General features: G+C 35.9%; 1 protein-coding gene across 1 annotated transcript; it reads left to right on the top strand.

The window, feature by feature from the left end:
• The first annotated feature begins 13,809 nt into the window (after positions 1–13,809).
• Positions 13,810–18,787, top strand: LOC127860151 (uncharacterized). Its single transcript, XM_052398030.1, has 2 exons — positions 13,810–15,650; positions 16,869–18,787. Exons 1-2 carry the CDS (start codon positions 14,391–14,393, stop codon positions 17,655–17,657), a joined length of 2,049 nt encoding a protein of 682 aa, XP_052253990.1. The 5' UTR covers positions 13,810–14,390; the 3' UTR covers positions 17,658–18,787.
• The last annotated feature ends 2,163 nt before the right edge of the window (positions 18,788–20,950 follow it).

The raw sequence follows: 20,950 nt of genomic DNA, 5'->3' as shown, positions 1-20,950 counted from the left end.
AAATCGACCTCAACGGCGCAACTCGTTTTTTTGCCATAACCAATGTCGAATGCCTCCCTTTAACGATGTACGCTGCCGCTCCATACGACTGCATACTGGCATCCACGAACACGATAAGCGAGCGACTTACATTTTCGTTAGAGTTGTCGTTCTTTTCAGATTAACGGATAGTGTCTGTTTACACGCATCATAATTGCATCATTCAACTCGCCGACTAAACTGCTCCACACATGTTGAACATCGTCGTGTAATATCGTGTCCCAGTCGAAGTTTTGTCGCCACATGTCTTGAATCAGTGTCTTCGCTCGTACTGTCACTGATGTGAGCAAACCTAACGGGTAATATATTCTTGACGAATGTCGTAAAATCTCTCGTTTAGTAGCCTTTTGTGGTGTCGCTCTGATGGGGGCGACAGGAAATCCCAAGTCGTCTGCCAACGTGTTCCAATTCATACCCAACACTTTTGTAGTCGGTTTTGAGTCCGATACGTTTTTTGATTCGGCTAATTTCGCAATTTGGCACTGTTTGATGTCCACGCTCGTAAGTTAAAACTGGCTGTAGACATGAGATCTCGAGCATCTCGGAAATACGAAAGCACTGCCTTTTCGTCTGAAAAGCTTGACATTATATTGTCCACGTATAGGTTTTTTTTCATTATTTTGCTCGCCTACTTATCACTGTTTTCTTCAAGGTACTTCTGAAGTGTAGCGTCTAATATTAAAGGCGAGCAAGTGGCCCCAAATAAAACTGTCTTGAATCTGTACGTCTGTAAAGGGCTGTTCACGTCAGATGGGTCACTTAACCACATGAATCTGATGACGTCTCTGTCACACTATTGAAGTCCAATGTGTAGAAACGCCTTCTCGATATCGGTACTAACCGCAAACTTGACTACATGTAATATGGATGTCAAGTCGTTAAGAGCTGGTGAGTTTGACTGCAGGCAATCATTCAGACTGGGTGACTCTCGGTTTTGGCGGCAACTGCAGTCATACACAATTCGCAATGGTGTCGTGTCTGAGTCTTTCTGCACGGGATGATGTGGAATGTAATGGACATGTCTGTTTTCCTCAACAGTTCTCCTTCCGGTACTTTTTCGATAAAGTCTCTTCATTCCTGGTCTGCTATAATTTCGCCGTAGCATCTCAATGCACTGGGATCTTTACTCAAACGCTGTATTGTGTTTTCTGTTCTTCGTTTCGTTATTTCAAAGTTTGTAGGTAAATTGTCGAATTCCTGTTTCCATGGTAACCGTTCCTCGTACTTGCCATCTTTGAAAGATATGTGTGTCTTCTGATACTCTTTCATGACACTGACGACTGTTTCATCGTTTTCGTCGGCGGATATACCAAGACTCTCTAGTTTCCAGAACCGATCTATGTCGTTTGAATTTGGCGGCAAAGTCATAACATTCATGACGTATTCTGCACGAGCCTGGGATGGACGCTGATTCACTGGACCTGACAACACGTATCCTTTCTTAGAGGCCTATGCAGTGGGACCATTTCCACGTATAACTCTGTCTTCCACGATTTGCCAATAGTAATCTGCTTCAATCAAAATCGATATTTCAAACACGTCGTCTGTTGTCACCGGATGTGCCAGCTTGAGTTCTCGTATATATGGCAACGATAGCACTTGCTTCTGTACACTTTTTTGAATAGGAACCGCGATGGTGGGTACAATCAGCACATTCATCTTTATATTATGACCATAGTCTTTCTAATGGTAAATTTCCGCAGTATCCATGTGTCGCACTTCATTACTTCGTTTTCCAAACGAGGCTACCTGAATAGTATCAGTTCCGGTACGAGTTAAGTTAATTTCATTCGCGAGTTTTTCGGTGACGAAACTTCGCTGTACCTCTTCGTCAAGCAATATATCGGCGGAAGCCGTGTACTGAGCGTATCCTACCTCCGCTACCGCTGTTTTCAGCAACACTTCAGTTCTTGCGTTGCCGGCATCAGCATATAAAATGGCTGCTTCCGGTCGACTAGTAGAATAGCACTTGAACACTGCGTTCTTAGAGCAAATGCTTGAGTAATGTCTCTTGTCACAAAAACGACAGGTTCTCATAGATTTACACTGTTTCAGATGGTGTTTACCAAGACAATTGAAACAGCTGTTTCTCATTCAAAACGTCAAGGCGTGAATTCATGTCAGGATGTGTTTTGCACTCGTTGCTGTGGTGATTTTTCTGACAAAATGCACATTTATGAGGAAACTTGCTTGTCTTGGAATCACTGTAGTTATTTTCAGAAGTAGATGGAACCTCTTGTACTGGCGTGGAACAACGCAGTCGGGTTGAGTGCTTCCGCTTCCGGGATAGATTTCTAGCTTCTGCTGCCGATCTCAAGAATGTTAATCTCTTTGTTGATCGCGTGTCTTAGGTCTTGCAACATCCAATCGTTGTTCTCGTTAACTCAGGCGAGATTCTACCGGATGTCGGCGGGTAGTATGTCGATCACCACCGGCAACAATAAACTACCATACATTATAAGGAAGTGAAACTCCAGCTGCTGGAGCAATATTGAATTCTCATTAAAAACAATTAGTTGGTCCTTTATTTAAGGCAAGTGACCGATTGCCCAAACAGTACAATACAGCACAATACACACCAACATAAACACAAAATATGAATAAAAAGTGTAAATAAAATTTAACGTCATAGCATTGTTACTCAAATTAAACAATAATAAAAGGGAATTAAAACGCATTCAATTTAATTACTTAATGGTATTGAAGATACCAGAGCAACAGAGTTACAACTTTTTGACGAACGATGCAATGAAACTACAAACAAGGGTCAACTACATTCCTTCTTTATAGAAAAAGATTTAAGAATATGGTGTCATTAAGTTCATATTTTAGATAATCATCTTGCAAATACAGGAAGAAGCAGCAATAATGGGTGTAAAAATTCCATATTACATTGCTAGGTTGTTTATGTGACTGCTAAAAATTAAATTAATAATAATTTAATAAAAAAAGAAACGCCTAAAGGGCTCGAAATTAACACTCGCACACTCGCAAAATGCGAGTGAAAAATACCGATTGCGAGTTAACTTTTAAGCCACTAGTAATTTTTTCGAGTATAGAAATAGTGAAAAAAAACAGTAATATTGCTAAATGCGTTTGACGTCCTGAACGCTTAACCATAGGTCATAGAACATCCTAATACCCGTATGCGGAAGCGCGCACCTTGTATATAGACTAGTATACTTATAGTACAGATACGAGGATGGTATTGGTACAAGAACGTTAAACAGTCGACTAATTCACATGTGTTTATTAAACTTGAACAGACATGGCGTCGAAGCGAAAAATAACTTGTTTCTTTTTGCCCAAAGATGAAAAGAACAATACGAAAGATAAAGCAAAGTTAACTGTTGAATAAAAAAACGATATTAAATTATGTTTCCAGCAAAATTTGCGAGAATGTTTTTGATTTTGCGAGTTGGTATTAAAGCTGCTCGCAATGTTTTGCAAGTAGAAAGAAAAGTTAAATTCGAGCCCTGGCCTATCAGAGAGAAAATATAAATAAAATTGAACGTTTTAAACCCAATGACCTATGCATGTAGATAACAACTGGAAAGTTGATCGCATGACGTCAAAAAATCCATGTAATCCGTAACATAGAAAGAGTTATGACGTTATTGACAAGCGAAGACACAATGACGTGAACAAAATCCAGGGGCAGTACTGAAAAGTAATAATAAAACTATTAATGGGGGGCTACTGCAAAATTGTACTACTAATAAAACAAGTTTAGTTGATTAAATATTAAGAATCAAATATATAAAAATTGTAATTCCATTAAAGCGACATTATTGGAATCAAACAGTATATAGGTGTTTTGACAACTGACGACAGAAATGATTTGATGTACGATGTGAGTCCAAATGTAGTGTTCATGCGGATTTGTGCATACGACACAAAGACACAATTTTGTTCAATAGTGAAAAATGCCTGTAATATCACTAATGATTCCAAATTTTAAGTGAAGAAAGATATAGTGAATCGAAAACCATCAAACACGTGTTTTTAAGTACATAAGCATCGTATCTTTTTGATAAAAACAAGTTAATAAAAATTGAAAAGTATAATAAGAACATTTGGTATAACATATTTTAATTTGCGGACACGCTTCAAAACATCTCCATAAAATGATGGATGGGAGATTCCATTATTTAAATGCCATTTTAAAGAAACATTATATTTTGAAATTAAATCACCATACCTAGAGTAAAGTTTAGCGTAAATACTTCTTAGGTTATAATACAAAAAGCCTTGTTTTAGCTATTTTTGTGTTAATATAAGATTACGATCATTTAAATCTTTAAAACATGAACATGCTCTGGCATAACGAACCAACTGCGAAATGTAAATACCATAGGAAGGTCCTTTAGGGATGTTGCCATCTAGGAACGGAAAATTCACAATATCAAAGTTAAAGTCGTCCCGTTTGTCGTATAAACTAGTTTTGATGAAATTATTATTAATAGTTAAATGTAAGTATAAATACGCAGCGTCTGTATTGGATATACACGATCTATTTAAGACTAGTTCTATTGGGTAGATTTTGTGAATATATTGTTCAAATAATGGATTATCTAAATTAAGTATGTCATCAATGTACCTACTAGTAAGGTTAAAACAATGAATCAAATCTACTTGCTTAGTTTTAGATAATTCTAACATAAATTCGCTTTCATAACAATATAAAAAAGGTCAGCTATAAGTGGCGCACAATTAGTACCCATAGGAACGCCAATAATTTGTTAAAATATTTTACCATTAAATTCAACAAACAAGTTATCCAGAAGAAAAGTAAGTGCTGCACAAAAGTCAAGACCAGTCCAAATGATGTAATTATCTTATATCTTATTAGTAAAAAAAAGCTGTTTTAGTGTTTAAAGCTAGATACAAACACTTCTCTCTAGCAAAAGTTTTTTTCAATCAAAGAAACAAGTTTGGATTTTATAAAAGCGTGAGGAAGCGTTGTATATAGTGTAGAAAAATCATAAGTACTTACCTGTGACACCTTATATTTTTTCTTTTCAATTTTATCAATAACTTCTAAGGTGTTTTTTATTGACCAAAATAGGTTAATATTACTATTTTCATAAACTTTATTACAAAATTTAGCTATATGATATCTAATAGCACTCAATGCAGATGTAAGATACACTGATAATTGTTTGGTGGTACAAGACACTGAATTAGCGATAAAACGACTTTTATATGGCGTCTTATGTAATTTAGGTATCTAGTAAAGTGATGGCAATTTCTTGTCAGTAATATTGACTATTACATTTAATTTAATGCATTAGGCAATATGGTCGGCAATAATTTCATTAGGTTGCTAATTGTACTCACAATATGATGTAGTTTGTGAAAGTTCTTGTGAAATAGTTTGAACATAAAACACTCGTCATATTATTATAACATTATCAGCAGCCTTATCAGCAGGAACTAAGACGAATTTAGAGTTTAAGTCTTCAAGCAATTAACAGAGATTTTGTTAATTAAATTTAGGTGAATGTGGAAGGGCCAAAGGATTTGTATCATAAAAGCATATTTTATTCATGGCAATACTAAATATTTTTGTTTTCCAATCATTGAGTGCAGTAATTTCAGCATTTTCCTTCCTGCACCATTAGTGCAATAATCCTGTAAGGATGTTACGATATTCTTAATGCAATCATCAAAATCAACAGGAATAGGAAGTCTGTACATAGGGCCTCTGCGTATTAAATTTCTAAGGTTTTTATTTTGAATGAAATTAAGGTCCCCAGTAATAACATGTCCAACTGGACCATATATATATTTGGAACTAGAACAGCCACATAATGTAGGACAATTTCTGATTACATTTATATCTGTGGAAATAGAATTATAATTAAAAATTAAAAAGTTAAATACTTCTTACAGGTTGACTATATTTGTAGCAAATACGCGGTGATTCAGTATTGCGGAAAAAAGTGGGAATCAACCGACGTACATTTTTATCATTGAATATTTTTGGAAGGTCAATTAAATCAAGACCTTTATTACAAAGCTCGATTTTTTTACGATTTCTAGTTTTGTTAAGTGCATTTTCAATAAAAGGTTTACGGTAGTAGGCAGTGAAAGATTCAATAATACAAGCACATTTATATAGAGGGTCAGATTGAAGTAAAATAAGTTTACATTCCTTATCAATATGCGCCAACGAAGAAACAGAAAGAGAGCACTTAGTAATTTATGTTTACCCCCATTTTGTAATAATGTATAGCAGTCATTTAAAGAAAGCAGACGTTTAAATTTACGCCTTAAGTTACCATTTTTCCTAATGCCATGTGAACGTTTATTTCGTAGACGTTTACTAAACAGAGAAAATGAATTAATCGATTTATTTTTAGAAATTGTTTCAACATTTAGAATATTATCATTTAATCCAAGTGGGTAAGCTGATTGCAAACGTTTAATCCATTCAAATTCTGACATGCTCCTTGCTTTTAATTGGCACTGATTTGAAGTACTATTATTAAAAATAAGTTGCTCCACAGGTTGAATTGAAATATTTGTTACGCTATGACCCGTTTTATGAAAGTGCTGGTAAATGAAGTTATAAAATTTATTGTTATTTTTAATTAAAAAAAATGTTCCCTAAAACGTGTTGTAAGTGATCTACCAGTCTGCCCAACGTATTGCGCACCACAACAGGGTACATTTCAAGTAATAACATAAACCACATGCATAGAATTTCATGAGACATCGGATTTAATATTAACTGAAAATTTGCGGTTATTAACAGATGAAAGAATAAAAGAGGACATATTTAAAAACTTGCAACAAAAACACATCCTGGAGTTGCATTTATTAATTGTAGGATACCAATTACACGGAGTGTTCGAAGTAAACTTAATTTGACTGTAGGTTTAGAAAAAAGTAATTGTCTATAATTTAACGGCAAATGAATACTACGTGCAATCGGAATTCTCAATGGTGAGAGAACAACTTTCGGGTTTTTGTTATCATTCTGTCAATAGGTTATTTATTTGGCGAAACCACCAATCTTTAGTTTCATAAATACACATTGCCAAGTCAACATACATAAAAGAGTAAAAGGCAGCTTGTCAGATAAAATGTCTTGGTTCTGTCCCAACGATTCGAGACCCCGGATGTTTATTTCCATTCTGTCGTAAAAAAAATCTCAGGCTGCTGACCGTAGAATTGGGCGGTTGTAGTGTTAGTAAGGCTTGCATCGTGGCATGAATGATCGTACTCTGCTGTCCGTAACGCTCCCGCAATAAATCGACCGCGCGCATGTAATTCGAGTTCGTGAGTGCAAACACTTGCACTGTCAAGGCGGCTGTTCCTTCAAGTTGAGCTTGGAGATATCCAAACTTTTGTACATCCGTCAGGTTAATGTTGTTATGAATAGATGAGTCAAACGAATCCCAGAACGGCTGCCACTGTAATAAATCTCCAATGTCAGTTTAGGCAGTTTGCTAAATTGTGTATTCGAGCTACTGGGCACGGGAAAAGGTTGTCGACTGCTGTTCGATGAATTTTAGTTTCTGGACTGGTTATCTTGTGGCTGTGCTTCACATCTCGGTGTTGGTACAACTTCAGCATCTTTGCTGGTAGATTTTTGGAGAAGATATTGCCGGGATTTACGCAGTTTGACTTCTAAGTCGAATGTGTATTCTTCGGATTCCAGCATCTCGTCCGGTGTAGATTCGGCGTCGGTAAGCGAAAGAATCTTCTCATTTAGACTCTGAAGACTGCATATTTTGGTCTGTAGTGCTTCGATGGTAGTCTCGTACTGTAACATGTCATCTTCTTCTTTCGCTTCTGCCAATTTTTCAATAAATTGCTCAATGATTTTCTTTAAATCGAGACGCTGGCTCAGTTGCTTTTCTAGATCGTGGATTTTCGTCATTGTTTTCGTCACGGCACCAAACTATGTAGACGGAATACGCGTTGTGATAATAAATATAAGAAATATAAGGAGCGAAATCCAGGCTCAAACTGTTACTTGCAATGCATAATAATAACACAATATAACGGGCGTAACGTCACGACGGGAAAGCGTGCGTGAAAGTCAGGTAACAAATGGCGCGTCATATGCCAACGTTACGAAATCCCAACAAATGTATATAATGGAGAGAATAGGGCCAAGGTACCCCGGCTTTTATAGTTTAAAAAGATGATTTTTGTGTTCTGACTTTGACGCATTGTTGTCTGTTAGATAGGTAAGACAGCATCAAGGTAAGCATACTATCAGAGAAATGGTATATAGAAAGTTTTATAAGTAAAAAAAAACATGATCTACTAAGCCAAAGGTTTTTTTTAGGTCAAGGTATACTGACCCTACACTTTGTCCAGAATATATGTTTTGACGCTAAGAATCTATATGAAGAATCAATGATGACTGACAAGAATGATTTTGACGAAAAACAGACTGAAAAGAATTCAATGATTGATGTTTTTCAAGAAATAACTTCATTTAATTTGACATGTGTCTGTCAAATTTCTTAGAAATAGTAGGGAGTATGCCAATGGGTCTATAGTTTTAAGATCATTTTTATCTGATTCATTATGCACATGCAATATATATGCATTTTTAAGCCTGTCCGGAAAAATTTCACTATGAAATCTTCTTATTTATGAAAAATGTTATTGAGCCGACAATGGTATCGCCACAATGTTTGAAGTATATCAGGACCAATATTGTCAAGGCCATGTGCTTTATGGTTTTTTAGAGAGTCGATTATTTTACGGACCTCGAATACTGTTATTGGTGCAATTTTAAATAAATGTGTTATTAGTTTATCATTGAGATATGTTTTAAATTTTTCGTAATGACATGGTTCAAATTTTGTTTTGGTGATCAAATCAGAGATGTTAGTGAAATGTGTGTTGAATGTGTTTAAGAGCTCTGGAATGCTGTCAATTGTTGTATTATTTACGTTAAGTGTTAATGGCAGAGTGAGGGAAGGATTTGGATGTGCAAGGGAATAAATTTTGTCCCATATATGTTTTAGCGGATTATTATACAATTGTTGTTTATATTTTCTTATAAGTAGTGTTACATGGTTCCTCTGTTTTTGTACTCGTCGATTTTGTGATGTTTTTTCAACCAGTCTCGCTTTTTAATTGCATGTTTAATTTCGTCTGAAAACCATCCGGGTAAAATTTATGACTTAATTATCTTGTTTTAATAGGTGCATGGATGTTTACTGTTGATGATATGGGATTAAGTAAATAATTGAGTATGTATTGGGATCTGAGACCGTGTCAATCATTTCTTAACCTCTGTTTTTGTACCCGTCGATTTTGTGATGTTTTTTCAACCTGTCTCGCTTTTTAATTGCATGTTTAATTTCGTCAGAAAACCATCCAGGTAAAATTTCTTACTTAATTACCTTCGTTTTTACAGGTGCTTGGTTGTTTATTGTTATTAAATGTATGGTATTAAGTAAATAATTGAGACATTTATTGGGATATAAGACCGTGTCAATCATATCTGACGTTGACATTAATAAATCTTTCTGAAAAGCGTGTTCCTTAAAATGTTTGAATTGCCTATAATCTTTTGATATATGTTTGTTATTAATCGCCCGTTTATGTTTCAATTATATCCCTGATGTCAAACTTTGTCCCATTCAGTGGCAAATGTGTGCTTACGCGTTTATAGTGAGAACATAAAAAACAATCTTCTCTGAAACGGTAAGGAATAGAGTTTCAGTATGTAGAAAAAACAAATGTCAAGTGAGCGATATAGGACCATAGTGGTCCTCTTGCTATTTGAATAACATTATTCATAATGTGTTTCAGTGGCAATTCCACAGAAAGTACCCAACGCAGTAAACCATAAGGTCATTGTTGGTTCAGCAGGTAGTTACGTAACACTGTTTTTTTTAATTATAGAGATTGCTGTGTAAATATTGATTTTAATTTGCTTATTGCATGTTTTCTGAATATTGTTTAAGATTTGGTAGTAATCAGTAATAGGTGGTAAAACAAATTAAAGTTATGAGGACAAATCGTTTACGATGATATCAAGATTGAACATTTACATATGTTTATCTACTTAATAATGTTTAGAGTCAACAACTCATATCACTTGTTGGTGTATCCAATCACGCTGATCGATTGAGTTTGCGCTAAGTTGTTGCAGTTAATTTTAAATAGCTTTTATACGAACACGTCAAAAGCATAATATTAAAAAAGTAAAATGTTTGTTTATTATATATTAACTATCACATTACATTACACATGGTTTTCCCCAGGCCAGGCCTTGCCGGGGCGCTTGAATTTCGAAATCAGAGTCCCCGGGGCGCTTGAAATTTTCCGATCAGTGTATTTTTCAGTAAAAGAAAGTGGAAATTTTCAAAAAAAATCAAGGTTTCTGTATCAGTGAATCAATATTCCCTGTTTTAAAAGAGCACTCGGTACCTACTTTCACAAGTTATCGCCATAAACACCACATGGGGTAATGGATAATCCACTGATAAGAGAATAGCATGACGCGCGTATCGATTATTCTAGGCACATTACACAGTCATTTAAATGCTGACAAGGATGTATCTGGGAACTTTCCAGTCGTCAAACTATGAAGCTCATCGTCCAATCGGTTACGCGAATGCTTATGAGGGCGGGGTTAACTATCGACAATTATTTTTTATTGACGTCGGGCATGGAGTAAGAGTTTATCGCAGCTTGATTAGCAAGAAGTTGTACCAATTAACGTAATATAAAACCAGTAATTAGTACAGTACAGAACATTAAAGACGGTTTCGGGCATCATCATCACACCTTTTTACTGTAAACAAGTGTTACCTATGACTCATAAATAATACGAGAAATTAATTGCAAGTGGTAAACAATTAATTATTATAGCGAGTAAGTTGTGCAAATGACTCCCGGTTACAATTATGTGATAACAATTTAATTCCAGTACATGAATATTTCATCATGTCCATTTATAGAACTGATTCACCTCGTTTTTTTGACATTTATTCGACACGTAATGCGCTTAAACAAATTTTCGTTGAATTAATTACGCACACTTGTAAATGTTTCGTCCGATAATCGATAGTTAGAAGACTGATGATGGCAACCGGCCGTGATCCTCGTGGACAACGTGAATTTCATGCATAATTTCGTCAAAACATTTATTCGACTCGTAAAGTGTTTAAACAAATTATCGTTGAATTTATAACGCAACGGTTAATATTTGTTGAAATCTCAAATGGGAATAATTAAATGTGTAATCCGAAACCCATTCCCGTAAGTCGATGTTAACGCGTTTTTAATCCGAAACACACTTCCGAATGAAAATGTTACCGCAACGTTAAATATTTTTGCTTCAAATTAGCAGTGCAAATTTATTTTGTGTCGAATCTTTTTCTCAATTAAAAAGAGCGCGAAAATTATGCAGCATGTATAACGTCGCGTCATTTGCATACAAACGTGCGTGTATTGAGCGTTTTAACAAGCACACAACAGGTCAGGGGATTGATGCATATTCAGGGGCAATATTTCATCAAATCTATAAAAAGTCACTTAAAAATGGCAAGGTTTGTGTTAAAGAAATGATTGAGAGCTTTTATCGTAAATATTTACCAGAAAGAGATTGATAAAAACGGAATAAACGGGATTATCGGGTAATAAATAGAAACTTGAAAAGTAGTAAGTATACAGTAATAGAGTGGGGTTGAAACGGATGTATTGGGGAATCGTTCGAGTCGGGATTTTACTATCTGTGCGGGAAAGTTTTAAAACAATTAAACGATATAAAAAAATATATTTTTAAATGACTGGGGGATTTTTTAAAGAGTCATAGCGCACACCAAATGACGTTATGAAGCTGTGTTTCTTTGAGTTATAACGCACCACAGAACGTGAATTGACACGTTAAATTAAAAAAAAAATCAACGTCGGAAGGGGACACCCCTCCCGAACCACCCCTAGCAGCCCCGGGGCGCCTGACAAAAATCCTGTGGAAAGCATTTACACGAATTCATTTTGGTAAAACAGTTAACTGTAACATAGTTATGATTCAATATGCAAACTTCAATTAATATTTGGAGTAACGTAACCACGGTTTAATAAGTCAATGTAGTGTGTCAGGCTCTTTAAAACTGATCAATAACCGCTCTGAGAATGTCTTTTCAACACTTGACCAAGGTTAACGTTTATAATATTGATGAATTCATTAAAAATTAAATTAATTAGATGTGTTTGATTGCTTCAGCGAGAGAATAATATCATCATACGATGAAATTGTGTACTCCAACACATCTACAACGAGCCGCGTCATGCGAAAAATGGTATTATTCTATGTACAGACATGGTAGCTCCAAACATTTGCGCAGTCATTAGCTACTCTGTCCGCTATTTAGACAAAGAAACCTTGCGTGACTTTATTGCGGACAGGGTAGGTCCTTCCACGTCTGTGCATTTGCTTAACCTAACCGCAAATGCCATTAGATCCATTTTCGCATAGATCCATATTTATTTTGTTCCTCATTGCAGGTAGGTAATGGGAGGGACGATACCAGTGAGTGTAAGCTGAAGTTCAGTGAACGCTTTGTGGTTTCCATGGTTATCAGATATACAGAAAGAAGACTTTAATCAAAAAGTTTGTCTAACGCGAAATATATGTGTTGAATGTTTGTTTAAAGATCTTTAAAGTTCTTCATCTGTTGAACATCTTCAAATGTTATTCGGTGATTGTATTGCATGAATAATTGTCGCCAAGGATTTAGTTAATCAAAACACAAGATATTAAGCAAATATTTCGTGACAGTTTCCTTAGCAAAGCTAACATGCTAGTCTTAAAACATAATGTGTGCAGTGCATATAGACGATAATCAAACTTATCATTTATACTTCAGGTACATGTTTCAACATTTATCATTGAAACTGATTATCGTTGTTTATGACAGTATTTATATAGTTACAGAGATTCGTGTTAATTGTGTATCCATTTATTGAGAGTTCTTATTTTTATTAATGTAAAATAAAATACATTAATGATAAATGCAGATAAATGGTGTACGGACGTGGAACCATTTCATTTATTGATAATTGAAAAAGAAAAAATGAAAATTTAACGTGGCTAATGCTATGACGTTACTTCCGTACCGTATAATATTGGAAAGTCAATAATCACTTTAGACATTGTGTGGCATAGTCTTTAAACTCAATAATTAACGTACTCAAAGTCATTTTCAGTGTTATTACGATTTATTTCTATTTATTTAGTTTCCACGAAACGTTTGCCAATGTTCGTAAAATAATCTAAACTAAAACTTAAATGTATTGGCCTATTGGCCCATGACAATAACAAATCGTGCGACCGTTATGTCCGGCTGTGTACGTGAATCTCTTACTACCCTCTACTGAAGAACAGTGTATAAATATATATTGGAACACCCAATGCTGACGTGTCAATTTCCGACGGGAACTTGTGCCAAACAACATGCGCAAGACAAAAAAGGAAGTCCGCTATTTACATGAAACATCATACAACATTCAGTCTGCCGGATGCCTACCAAGACATGTTTAATAAGCGAGATAAGCAATGAGTAATTAATTTGGTGTGTTGTTCTGGTCTATTTTGACGTTATTTATAATTACCATTTGTATTGGCCATCTGATATCTTTATGAAGCATGTATACGTTAATTCATTAATTAGCTGGGCTCTTTGTATGTAAGCTTATACATGTAGTAGTAATTTTTGCCAATTGATTTATGTTGTTTATAATTTTCCAATGCGTATAAATTGTGTATACTAATATTTAATATATTGTTTTCGTCGTTTGAGCACGTGCGAATTAGACGAAAACTACTTTCCCTTGTCAATGTAGTTTCCGATAGGTGGCTCTGTAAGAGAGCGTTTTACTCGTGGCCGAGTAACTCTGTTCAGTCATTCAGCGTTGGGATTGACTGATCGATACATGTGTTAATTTGCACGGGATAAACTTGCATATGAAAATGACCACGCGGTCTGGCGAAGAGTGTGCTTCTCTGGAAAATATGGACTTAAATAGTTCAATTAGGGAACTTTTAGTAGAAATGCGCGAACAGAAAAGAGAAATAAGTTCTCTAAAAGAAGAAGTTCGAGGGAATTCGCTTTCCGTGCGTTCTGAAGTTAAAAAATTGAAGACGGAACATGAACTAAAATGGCGATACGAAAGCAACAAAATTCAGCACGATTTCAATTCGGAATTGCACGAGAACATTAGCCAGGTGCTTTGGGCATTTGAAAACAACAAACAAGAGTACGCTCGCGAGCTAGTTAATGACGCTTGTGAACAGTTAAAGCGACGAAACAAGCTTATCCGTATAGCAGACACGTCTGAGGGCGGATGGGAGACGGTACGCCAATATGAGGCAAACCCCGTGGCTAGCGACTCGAGTGATGAATCAAGGATCAACAGAGCGGAGGCAAGAGCAGCAAAGAAGAAGAAGGCGAAGTCAAAGAAAAGTGTTAAGCCTTCCGCTACCGTCACTTCCGGAAGCTTGCCACGTGGCGGAAACACGTTTTCGTTTCCGGTGCAACAGCAGCGCTCAGGACCCATGCAGCAACTGCATTCTTTTCATCCCCATTATTTCAAGGGCAATGCAAAAGACGGAATTGGTCCCTGTTTCGCTTGTGGAGAAACCACCCACCTCAGACGCCACTGCCCCTACACCCGGCGGATCCCGCAGCTTGACGTCCCTACCAAACAGTAGTCACAGACCGCAGAACCCGGTTATACCAGACGTAGATTTAAAAGATGAGTATTTATCGTTTACTGATAACTTTGCTAACAGTCAGGAAATATTTACTGACGACTATTATGAGTACGAACAAGGCCAGAAAGAAATACTGGTTAAAAGTAGATTAAAAAATCATGTGCAATTTTGGAGAGATATTGGAGCTAACCAATTCATTTTAGACACTATTCAAAATGGTTATAAAATTCCATTCTTTTCTTTACCAGACCATGTACATTGTCGAAACAATCGTTCAGCTTTATATGAAAATGATTTTGTGACTGAAGCTATAAAAAGTTTGTTAGATCGCGGTCTTATTGTGAAATGTACAAATGCTCCACACGTTGTTAATCCGCTGACAGTTTCTTGTAATAATAATGGGAAAAAACGGCTTATTTTAGATTTACGAAAGGTTAATCTTCATGTTTGGAAGCAATCAGTAAAGTATGAAGACTTGCGTTTAGCATTGATGTATATCAAAAAAGATTGTTGGATGATTAAGTTTGATATAACGTCAGCATATCATTTTGTGGATATTTTTCTGCCACACACAGATTATTTAGGTTTTGCCTGGGAAGATTATTCAGGTATTCTGGTCTATTACAAATTTTTGGTTCTTCCTTTTGGTTTGTCGTCTGCTTGTTATATCTATACAAAATTAATGAGGCCATTAATTGCAAAATGGAGAGGCGAAGGTAAAAAGATCATCATGTTTTTAGATGATGGTTTTGGCACCGCAGAGACATACGATAAGACAGTAATTATGTCACGGGAAATTAAATCAGATTTGTTGTTATCCGGCTTGGTGCCTAAAGTTGATAAATCATGCTGGGAGCCAGTGCAAGAATTACAATGGCTAGGATCTCAGTTAAATACAGCTAATTTCACCGTGCGTATATCGGGGTGTAGAATCGATAAAGTTCTACAGACACTTAGATTTTTACAAACTTCGGACTATGTTTGTGTGCGAAGAGTTGCTAGTTTTGTGGGACAAATTATATCTATGGGTATAGTATTGGGAACTGTTTCTCAGATTATGACTAGGTGTTTGAGCATTGACATCCTTAAAGCAAAAACGTGGAACTCTTATATTAAGTTGTCTGAAGGAAGTAAGGTTCAACTTTCGTTTTGGAATGATCATTTACAAATTATAAATGTTAGAACATTGGCAATCAGTCATGGCTGTACTAGAATTGTTTATAGTGACGCTAGCAGCACTGGTTTAGCAGGGTATGAGGTCGAAATGCAAAGCGGTGTAGTGCACGACACGTGGTCGCCGTCGGAAGCGGCAAAATCCTCCACGTGGAGAGAATTGTGTGCTGTTTATAAAGTAATGTTGTCGCTTGAGCATGTATTGGTAAATCAAAGAGTTAAGTGGTTTACTGATAACACAGGTGTATGCAGCATTGTTGCTAAGGGCTCCATGAAGCCTGAATTACAAGATTTAGCGATGAAAATATTCGGGTATTCTTTAGTTCATTCTATTCATTTGGAGGTTGAATGGATACCAAGGGGAGAGAATTATGTGGCAGACTATTTGTCCAAAATAGTAGAAAAAGACGATTGGGGTATTTCCCCTTACATTTTGTCAATAATTCAGTCTTCATGGGGAAATTTAGAGGTCGATTTCTTTGCCTCGAAACATAACGCCAAATTACAGCGATTTTATTCTAGATTTTGGTGTAAAGAGTCTGAAGGAGTTGATGCTTTTACTTACCCATGGACGCATAGTTTTGGCTTATTTGTACCACCTATAATATTAATACCAAGGGTATTGCTTAAAATGCAATCTTGTGGGGCAAAAGGTGTTTTGATTGTCCCAGAATGGAAGTCGGCTAATTTTTGGCCTATGATTTGGACAAGTGATGGACATTTTAAGTCGTTTGTAATAGACTATATGGAATTACCAACGGCAATAAGTTATTACATACCATGTAAGAATGGTTCTGGGTTGTTTGGTGTTGAAAATCTTAAATTTCGCATGTTAGCACTTTTGATATCATTTGTGAATCATGAACATTGATAGTGTTGCTTACTGTTTGTAAATATAATGTGTTAAGTAACAAACTGTGTCAACTTTAGTGCTGTTACACATTTATTTTTTCAGAGATACGGAAGTGAAGTTGATGGCTTGCCAGAGGTCTTGGCGGAGAAGGTATCCTTGCTGCCCGAGTTGCTTAAAGTCACCAAAGCGGAAAACACGCACCTCAGTTACAAAAGGGGCTTCAATCGATGGCGTCGTTGGGGGTATGCTAATGGGCTTTCAAGCGGGGATGCCTTGCCCGCCAAGGCTTTTCAAGTTGCGCTATATTTAGCGTCAATTATACAAACAGCTAGTAGTGCAAGTCCGATTATAAATGCGTTCTACAGTATTAAATATTATCATGATTTATTTGATTATGTATCACCTACTGATTCAAGACTTGTCATTAATATGTTAGAAGCTGCAAAACGGCGTTTAGCGAAACCTGTGAATAAGAAAGAACCAATGACTGTTGATTTACTGCAACAAATGTACACACATATGTATGTTGAAAATGATGTTATGAATCAAAGATTTATTTGTATATGCCTTTTATCATATGCTGGGTTTTTAAGAAGTGCAGAGGTACTAAAGTTGAGAAGGAGTGATGTTTGTATTAACAGTAGTTACTTAAGTGTATTTATTGAATCTAGCAAGACAGATAAGTTCCGTGAGGGAGCATGGGTGCTTATTGCTAGGACAGGCACACAGTTGTGTCCAGTAGTCAATTTACAGAAATACCTTACTTGGACAGATTTTTCATCGGAATCTGAATGTTACTTGTTTCGTCGGTTAAGTTCAACGAAATGTGGACATAGGCTCAGACAGGAAACAAGCATTTGTCATATAGTAAATTTAGAGAATTGTTTTTGATTGCGTTTAAACCGCATGTTCAAGACATAAGCAAATATTGCCTTCATTCTTTGAGAGCTGGTGGCGCAACTGCTGCGGCTAATAATGGCATTCCTGACAGGTTATTTAAACGTCATGGTAGATGGCTGAGTGAAACAGCTAAGGACGGCTATGTTAAAAGCTCAGTTGATGAGAGGTTAAGGGTTTCAATGTCACTTGGATTATAACCATCAATGCATTTTATAATAAGCCAATTATTATTTGTACTATACTTACAAGCCCGTTCTTTTAATTCAGTCGGTCATACCAATGACTTACCAAAAAATATGTTGTATTTTTGTTGTTTTTCCCTATCGGGAGCGTAGTTGTAAAGGGAAATATTGTTTTCGTCGTTTGAGCACGTGCGAATTAGACGAAAACTACTTTCCCTTGTCAATGTAGTTTCCGATAGGTGGCTCTGTAAGAGAGCGTTTTACTCGTGGCCGAGTAACTCTGTTCAGTCATTCAGCGTTGGGATTGACTGATCGATACATGTGTTAATTTTTTATTTTGTTTTGAATAACAGTAAGAGTAACATTACAAACGTAATCGTTTAAAAGTGTAATCTACATGCTTTTTACCCTGGTACGAGCTAATTTTGAAATTCAGTAATGTGTTTTTTACAACTGGTCATGCGTTTATCCACATTACGTACGCATTTAATGTATTCAATTTATACATGTATACCAGTATCATAATAATTATTATTTATCCCACTGAGGGATTCAGTCTCCGGAAGAGACGATAGGCGTGGCTGCCTTTATAGTTGCTTACGAGGAGGGACTCGTGTAGGCATACAGTATGCCTGGTGATGTAGCAGTCTACGTTGATAGGCGTGGCTTCCTTTATAGTAGCTTACGAGGAGGGACTCGTGTAGGCATACAGTATGCCTAGTGTCGTAGTAGTCTGTTGATAGGCGTGGCTGCCTTATAAGTTGCCTACGAGGAGGGACTCGTGCCGGCATACAGTATGCCTGGCGTTGTTGTAGACTATGTTGTATGTTGTAACAAAGCTTTTGTGTGTATTCATGTTTTTTATGTATGTTTGATGACTATGAAATAGTAATACACGGTATCAGTCAGTCGGTCATACCAATGACTTACCAAAAAATATGTTGTATTTTTGTTGTTTTTCCCTATCGGGAGCGTAGTTGTAAAGGGAAATAATGTTTAACTTGTTACGTTTTTTTTAAACCTATTTATTTACGCTCGATTGCATAACAAGCCTAAGCTTATATGAAACGCTCTCGAGTCCGTTTCCTTGGTGTCTATGGGGGAGATCTAAAGAACGCCCCCGCAGTTTTTATCGAACCCGTGACCTCCCGATCGCTAGGCGGACACCATATCCACTACACCACGGCGATCTCTTAACTTGTTACGTTACACATACCTCACCCTCAATATTAATGTTTTCTTTTTATATTTTATGATATAAAAAATATATTAATTTATTTAGAAATAGTTTAAAATGCATGGCCTAAAATATAATAGAGGAATTCTAACCCCAGTACATGAAAATGCACACGTATAGGAAATAAATGCATAAGATTTTAAATATGTAATGATATGCAAAGACAACAGCTGCAATAAACAAGTGTAGGTATTGTTAATCAATTTGAAATGGAGTGGAACATCATCACAGGTCCAAAAACGTGTATAATTCGACTGGCTGTACGTCGGTAGTTGCAGATGGCACATCAAAATATTGCTCGCGGCGAATACGCTGCTGCTGTTAGGTCGGTTCTACCGTGAAGAAGATCGGCACGTTGCCAAGCTGAGTATTAATCATAACACGCCATATATGGGATTACTACCAAACACACACTATATAATCATAACAAGCCGTATATGGGATTAATACCAAACACACACTATATAATCATAACAATCCATATATGGGATTAATACCAAACACACATTATATAATCATAACAAGCCATATATTGGATTACTACCAAACACACACTATATAATCATAAAAAGCCATACATGGGATTACTACCAAACACACACTATATAATCATAACACGCCATATATGGGATTACTACCAAAGAGTTTCTATATAATCATAACAAGTCATATATGGGATTGATACCAAATAGATTCTATATAATCATAACAAGCTATATATGGGATTGATACCAAACACCATATGACCATTACAAGCCGTATATGGGATAACTAGCAAACACACATTATATAATCATAACACGCCGTATATGGGATTACTACCAAACACACAATAAATAATCATAACAAGCCAAATATGGGATTACTACCAAATAGATTCTATACAATATTAACAAGCCATATATGGGATTACTAACAAACACACACTATATAATCATAACAGGCCATAAATGGGATTACAACCACACACACACTATAAAATCATATCACGCCATATGTGGGATTAATACCAAACACACACTATATAATCATAACAGGCCATAAATGGGATTAGAACCAAACACACACTATATAACCATAACAAGCCGTATATGGGATTAATACCAAACACACACTATATAATCATAACAAGCCATATATGAGATTAATACCAAACACAAACTATATAATAATCACAAGCCATATATGGGATTAATACCAAACACACACTATATAATCATAACAATTCATATATGGGATTAATACCAAACACACACTATATAATCATAACAAGCCATATATGGGATTAATACCAAACAGACACTATATAATCATAACAAGCCATATATGGGATTAATACCAAACACACACTATATAATCAGAACAAGCCATATATGGGATAAATATTAAACACACACTATATAATCATAACAATCCATGTATTGGATTAATACCAAACACACACTATATAAACATAACAAGCCAAATATGGGATTAATACCAAACACACACTATATAATCATAACAAGCCATATACGGGATTAATACCAAACACACACTATCTAATCATAATAAGCCAAATATGGGATTACTACCAAACACACACTATCTAATCATAATAAGCCATATATGGGATTAATCCCAAACACACACTATCTAATCATAACAAGCCATATATGGGATTAATACCAAACACACATTATATAATCATAACAAGCTATATATGGGATTACTACCAAAACACCCACAGTATAATCATAGCAAGCTATATATGGGATTACTACCAAAACACACTATATTATCATAACAAGCCATACATGGGAATACTTCCAAATGGAATATTTAACATCAGGTACTTAATAGCGGAAATCGTCGTTTACTGAAAC

This window comes from Dreissena polymorpha, chromosome 15, assembly GCF_020536995.1.
Source record: "Dreissena polymorpha isolate Duluth1 chromosome 15, UMN_Dpol_1.0, whole genome shotgun sequence".
Taxonomy (NCBI): Eukaryota; Metazoa; Mollusca; class Bivalvia; order Myida; family Dreissenidae; genus Dreissena; species Dreissena polymorpha.
Note: the sequence above shows the minus strand (reverse complement) of the source record. Positions and strands in the feature narration are given on the sequence as shown.

Coding starts and splice junctions, on each gene's coding strand:
- LOC127860151 (XM_052398030.1), top strand. CDS start 14,391: ATGAGGCAAACCCCGTGGCTAGCGACTCGAGTGATGAATCAAGGATCA. Junction 15,651..16,868: donor TAAATACAGCTAATTTCACC/GTGCGTATATCG, acceptor TTATTTTTTCAG/AGATACGGAAGTGAAGTTGA.